General features: G+C 49.6%; 1 protein-coding gene across 1 annotated transcript; it reads right to left on the bottom strand.

Annotated features, from left to right (window-relative positions):
- Window positions 1-2,962: 2,962 nt before the first annotated feature.
- Window positions 2,963-6,029, bottom strand: ADRB1 (adrenoceptor beta 1). Its single transcript, XM_031461798.2, has one exon. It carries the CDS (start codon window positions 5,680-5,682, stop codon window positions 4,279-4,281), a length of 1,404 nt encoding a protein of 467 aa, XP_031317658.2. The 5' UTR covers window positions 5,683-6,029; the 3' UTR covers window positions 2,963-4,278.
- Between the last annotated feature and the right edge of the window lie 657 nt (window positions 6,030-6,686).

Raw genomic sequence — 6,686 nt, 5'->3', positions numbered from 1 at the left:
ATTAACACTTCTTTGATTACATTATATGGACTATTTCGTAGAGACTCTTTAAATGAGAGCAGGATAAAAGTTGGAATTTCAGGAGACGTATTTCTCAGAAAGTTGGTGATGAAGTTTGTTTAAAAATGGTTGCAATGTAGCAGTGCCATTTGGGAAACACTGAATCACAAATTAGGAGACTCAGAAGCAATAGTCTAGATGGAAATTTAAGTAATGTGGAGGGTGTGTGTGAAGGGGAAGAAAGAGAAATTAATTTAATTCCATTTGCTAATGTGACTGCAGCACAACTATTTTTAGGTATAATCCAAACAGTGCATATCTTCTCCATTTTGATTAGTAGCAAATTGGCAGGGAGTCAAAAGAATTAGTATTTCTCAGCACATTATGCCAGAAATGTACAAATAAAACTAAATTATCTGTGCCAACGTGTTTAATTTGAATTACTGCTAAGGTTTTATTTTTTTTCCTTCCAAAGAACTAATGGGTCCAACTTTGTTTAAAAACATTTTTTTTAAGCCTTTCACATATGGCAGCAAAACTTAATAATTTTCCTTTAGACCCTTGCTTAGAAGCTCTTGCTGAAAACTTGTATGCTAATATCATCCTGAGATTTTTGAGTGCAGAATTTCCGCCTGGCAATTTTACATATCACCAGAGGAAGTCAGCACGTTCAACAAAATGTGAAATTAAAATAAGCTAGGAAAATGTGCTTAACAAGGAAAGGTTTCACAATAGCCACTTAGAAGTTATTAATAATTCCAGTTCCAGAGAAAGCATGAACCAAAAAAATAAGCTCTATGTGCAAAGTTTCATATTGGCAAGTTCACCAAAGGATGAGGCTATCTGCGATACTAATTATGTGTTTCTATGCTGGAGGGAGAATTTATAGATGCTGGAATGTCTTGTTACACAGAGAACTTTACAGTGTGCAGCCTAAACATTATTTCAGATGCAGCAAATCAGTGAATCTTGATCATGTGTCCACTGTTTTAATTTTAAGGTTTATGTCTTTGGTATTTTGTTACACACAGACCCTCGGGATACGGCTGAATTTCTTCACATTCACTGCCCTCCTCCTGTCACTTCTGCTGTGCGTTATCTCGCCAGATTAAACAGGATGGGCAGTTTTCCCCTCCCACTGCCGGAGCTATTGCGATTGGCAGCCCATGTTCCCACATTTCTATTATAAATCAGTGTCTCTCTTCTTCAAAAACAACAAAAAGTTTTCTTGGGTTGTTGGTATCACTGACTTGGTCTGTTTCTGAATCCTTGTAATCCTCACTTAGAGAACTCAAGGAATCACAGAAAAATCTTTTTTATATTCCATACAAATTCGTATAAACTGGTCCCAAGATTATAGTGGTTTTCTTTAATTCACCAAAGAGTTCAGACCTGTCTACTAAGCAGTGAAATTATATATAGTTGTTATTAAAGTTTATAGGACTTTCATGATTTTAAGACCTAAAGTTTGATGGGTCTATATGTAAGTCTGGGGCTGGGAAATTTTCTTTTTATTTTAATGTGAAGGCTTAGCTAGACAAAATTGGCAAGTGAAGCATTAACCAGGTATTTGAGTGTTCTTCAGATGAAACTGTAGACATTATAATTTTCTAGTAGAATTTAAAATAAAGAGGAACAAAACTCCTGGCAAAATGCATCTTACATACTCAAAGTGGGGGCAGGGAGGACAGAAATGGTTGGTATCTGTTCCTAGGGGAAAGTATAGTGAGATTTCATCCCAAATTGATTTTACATTCTCCAAAATAAGCTTAAGTATTAACCTCTGTATTTTAAAATAACTTTGGCATTCTCTTGCCCCTTCCTCCACCTTTTCTTTCTTCTTTTTTTTGCTGGAGAAACGGGTTAAACTTCATAGTGACTTTTGTTGAAACTGATACGATTCATGCAAACTTCTGCTTGTCTCTGAAACTAAAACGTCTACAACATTAACTTTTCTCAGCAGACTCTCCTGGTCTTTAGAATATCCCACTGCAAAAATAATAATAATAATAATAATAATAATAATAATAACAACAACAACAACAAAAAAAAAAAAAACGGAGAATCAGTCCTGGCTTTCCTTAATAGAGAATAATTTGTTCATGTTAAATTTCCTTATGAACCGAAACTTTATACTCTTCACTTTGGTTTCTTGTACGATCATGAAATGAAAAGTTTGTTTAAAAATACAAAGAGGAAAAGTTAAAATTATTTTGGAGAATGTAGTATTAATCCCAGGTTGGAATTTTACTATACTTTCCTTTAGGAAATAATTTTATGAAAGCCATCTTCTCCATTGGGGGTGCCATAATTTGTTAGAAAATTTTAAAACTTCATTTACTTTTACCTGTTACCTGCCCACCCAGAACATCTGATGAAACGGTCTATTTCGTGACACAAGAAAAAACAAATTTACTTATATGCTCTTTTATAAATTCGTGCTGAACCGCAAAAGCATTTTGCATTCTCGACAGCCACTGGGGAAATCTGCACACGCTGATCATCTGCAGGCTGTGACTTTCTATTGGAAAACAACCAGCCGTGGATGCCACTTACCGAATTCCGAATAGGCAATGATGGTTCCACGAGTGGGTCTTCTTTCCTGCGTTTCTGTGCAAAGTTGCAGCTGAGTTACCTGGCTCAATCACTTTTTTTTTTTAAGAAGATACACAATCCCAAATGTTACTTCTTAAGTCAAGTGCTGCAGATGGGATCTTGAAAACACCTACAAGTAGTCTAGAATACTCTGAATCTGGCTGTGAAAATTTAGGGCAAGTCTGCGGCTCTCAGTAGGTGCCTGCCTTATTTGGTCTAGAGGCATTTTGCTATGCTATTGAGTCATGAAAAGCTATTAAAAGAGCTCTATGGGAAATCCAGCCTATATTTTGAACAAAACAAACTGTCTTTCCCATTATCACTGACCCCTTACAGACACACAGTATGTAATCTTTTTTGTGCTTCATGGGTATTTATTGCACATGGACCAATTCCTCACATAGTAGTTAGTTGCACCAGAGTATAAATACTTGGTAAAACACACAGAGGAAATAGTATTTACACACAAGTGCTAAATTTTACCAGCAGATTCACATGGGCCCTTGGACATAAAAAAATAATAAAAAATCCTTAAGATAATTATATTTATAATATGGATACAGTTACAGTACCATGATAAAAGCGTATAAAAAGGTATTTTTCCAATAAATCATTAGCTCAGTAACATAATAGACATCAGAAGTAGAATCTGAATTTTATTTGTTTTTAAGATCTGCCCCCACCCCATTAAAAATATTTAATTTCTTTTTGTGCAAGTAACATCTTCTGTGGACTTTACAATTCCTAATACTGTGCAAAAATGCCATTATGAATCACGCCTTTTTTTTTGTTTGTTTTTTGCTTTTACTCACATGTGCAGTAATCTGAACTGTTTCCTCTTTCTTTTTTCTTTCTCTGTCCTGTCTTCAATGAACAGAGCCACATGCCACAGAGGCTCAGCGCCTGGTCCTTCCAACTAATATTGATACATAAATAAGCTGTTTAATATAAACAAGGCTTTCTATCTTGCCGTGCAATGTGCACAGTGTGAGGTAGGAACCCCTCAGCCTGACCACCGAGGCGCTCGGGGACAGCCGGCTTGCCCTACAAAAGGAAAGCAAGGTGAGGCTTGTTCCAAGAATAGCTTAAAATTTCCTGAAACGCGATTTTTGCACCCATCCTTTCCCTTTACTTTAAGAACAGGAGAAATAATTACTCAGGAGTTAAAATGAAATTTCTCTGGAAAGCAAAGGAAACGTCCTGACAAGCTCATTCCCTCCTCTCCCTGTCAGGTTGACGGCTCCTGTTCCCGGGATGGGATGGAAGCCAAGTTGAAAGACTTTTACCTTATAATGCTTCTCCCTTCCCTTCCCCGGTCTTCGCATAAAGTGCTAAAAACCACCGGGGGTTAAAAAAAAAGACGTATATATATAAAGCTGCATCACAGGCACACACAAAAGTAGGCCGAATCACAAACAGAGAAAAGAATCCAAGAAAAATCAGCAAGCCACTCTTCCAAAGCCTCCCCAAACTTTCCTTTCTGTGCAACGGCCCGTGGCTTTTCTGTTTGCCTTGGACGATGCAGACGAGGTTTGCCGGCTTCGAGTTCACCTGCTTTCGGTCTTAAGTAAACACTGATCTCCTCTTTCTCCCGGGAAGCCATTCGGGGGCGCCCGGGCTCTCTTCCTCCCGGGGCGCAGAGCCCGCGTCCCGGCTGGGGAGGTGGGGAGGAGGCGCCGGGCCCTACACCTTGGATTCCGAGGAGCAGCCCGGGCGGCTCGGCTCGTCCAGGCTCGAGTCGCTGTCCGCCGCCGCCGCCCCACCGTTGTAACCCGCCCAGGGCTCCAGCAGGCGCGCGGGCGGCGCGGCCCCGACGTCGTCGTCTTCATCGTCGGAAGCGGCCCCGGGCGACGGCGGCGCCCCGGCCACCGCCAGGCAGCCCGAGGCGCGCGGCGGGTCTCCGGTGGCCGCGTGGCTCCCGCAGGGGGCCCGGCGCGCGCAGCAGAGCAGGCGCTGGAAGGCGCTGCGGAAGTCGGGGCTGCGGCAGTAGATGATGGGGTTGAAGGCCGAGTTGGCGTAGCCCAGCCAGTTGAAGAAGACGAAGAGGCGGTCGGGCACCAGGTCGCGGTGGAAAGCCTTCACCACGTTGACCAGAAAGAAGGGCAGCCAGCAGAGCGTGAACACGCCCATGATGATGCCCAGAGTCTTGAGCGCCTTCTGCTCGCGTAGGGCCACTAGGCGCGAGGGCCGCCGTTTAGTGGCGCGCCCGTTGGCCACCGGGGCGGCGGCGGCGGCCGGGAGCGGGGACCCGGGCGAGGGCGCGGGCGAGGGCGGCCGCGCGGAGCCGCCGAGGAAGCGGCGCTCGCAGCTGTCGATCTTCTTCACCTGCTTTTGGGCCTCGCGGAACACCCGCAGGTACACGAAGGCCATGATGCACAGGGGCACGTAGAAGGAGACGACGGACGAGGCGATGGCGTAGGCCCGGTTGGTGACGAAATCGCAGCACTTGGGGTCGTTGTAGCAGCGGCGCGCCTCGTCGCCCTCTGCTCGCCACCAGTGCATGAGGATGGGCAAGAAGGACACCAGGGCTGAGATAGCCCACACCGTGCACACCAGGGCCCGCGCCCGCGCGCGGGTCAGCAGGCTCTGGTAGCGAAAGGGCGACGTGATGGCGAGGTAGCGGTCCAGGGCGATAACACACAGGGTCTCGATGCTGGCCGTCACGCACAGCACGTCCACGGAGGTCCAGAGCTCGCAGAAGAAGGAGCCATACTCCCAGCGGCCCCACACCACGATGGTGGCCCCGAACGGCACCACCAGCAGCCCCATGACCAGGTCAGCGCTGGCCAGGGACATGATGAAGAGGTTGGTGAGGGTCTGTAGCCGCGGCGTCTTGGCGATGGCCACGATCACCAGCACGTTGCCCGCCACGATGAGCAGCACGATGAGCGCCATCAGAAGGCCCATGCCGGCCGTCCACTGCTGCGACAGCGGTGCGGGTCCCTCGCTGGCCGGGGTTAGCAGCGAGGCGGCAGGCGACGACGGCACCAGCAGCCGCGCCGCCGTGGCCGCGCCGTCGGGGAGCGGCGCGTCCGATGACAGGTTGCAGGGCTCGGAGGCGCCCAGGGCGAGCGCCCCCGCGCCCATGCCGAGCTGCGGAGGCCGGGGGCGGGGGGTGTGGCGGAGTTGGGCCGCGGTTGGGGAATCCCCCAGAGGCCGGGGCGGCTGGGCGCGCGGAGGGAGGTCGCGGCCAGGTCAGGGCAGCCGCGGCGCGGGGCCGGAGGCATGGGCGCCAGGCGCCTTCCCCGCCGGAGCTGTGCGCTATCGCCGCCGCCGCCGCTGCTGCTGGAGCCGCTGTCGCTGCTGGAACAGCTGCCGGGACCTCAGCATGTTTCTGAGCGCGCGGAGCCCGCAGCCCCGGCACCCAGCACCCACCCCACCCTGCTCTCGCTCCCTCAAGCCAACCCCCGGGGCCTCGCGTCAGGCTCCTGCAGCCAATCGGGGGCAAGGCACGCCCCTATCTAATTCCCCCCCACCCCAGCTCCCCGCACCCCCTCCCACCGGCAGTTCCGCGGCTCAGTGTGGTCCGGGGCAGATCGCAGAGCGAGCGCTTCCCCGGCGCCCGCGGGTTGCTGCGCGCGCGCTCCTTCCTGAGCCAGCTAGCTCCAGCGCCCAGTTCGCCTCGGCTCGCTGCTGCGCCCGGCTCCCACTCCGCCCCCTCCCGCGGTCCCCAGTCTCTCCTGCGCCCCGCTTTCCTCCGGCGTTTGGCTCCCTCCTGTGCCCCCGCTCAGCGAGCCACCCCTCTACCTCCAGTGTCCAGGTTTCCTGCCGATCGGAGCGCGCGTTCTCTTTAGCGGGGAGAAGACCTTGGTGTTCCCGAAGCGCCAGAGCGCCTTGGACGGTCTGTCCGCTGGGGTTGGATGAGTCTGGCTGCAAGATTGTTTGTCGGGTTGGGCAGCCTAGCAGGGTGTGTGTAAAACCCTTCCCCCGTCAAGAGGGGACCCAGCCAGCCTGCGTCCTGCCAGCTCGGGGGATCGGAGGCGGGTGTTAGCGGTTAGAGGAAACTTTCCAGCAAGCGCCTTGCTAGAGCAAAACGCGCATCTGTCAGGAACGCTCTCTGGGAGCTATTCTTGCAAGAAGCTTCTGTTGTT

The sequence above is a fragment of the Camelus dromedarius genome, chromosome 8 (genome assembly GCF_036321535.1).
Source record: "Camelus dromedarius isolate mCamDro1 chromosome 8, mCamDro1.pat, whole genome shotgun sequence".
NCBI lineage: Eukaryota > Metazoa > Chordata > Mammalia > Artiodactyla > Camelidae > Camelus > Camelus dromedarius.
This window is presented reverse-complemented; position numbering and strand designations above follow the sequence as displayed.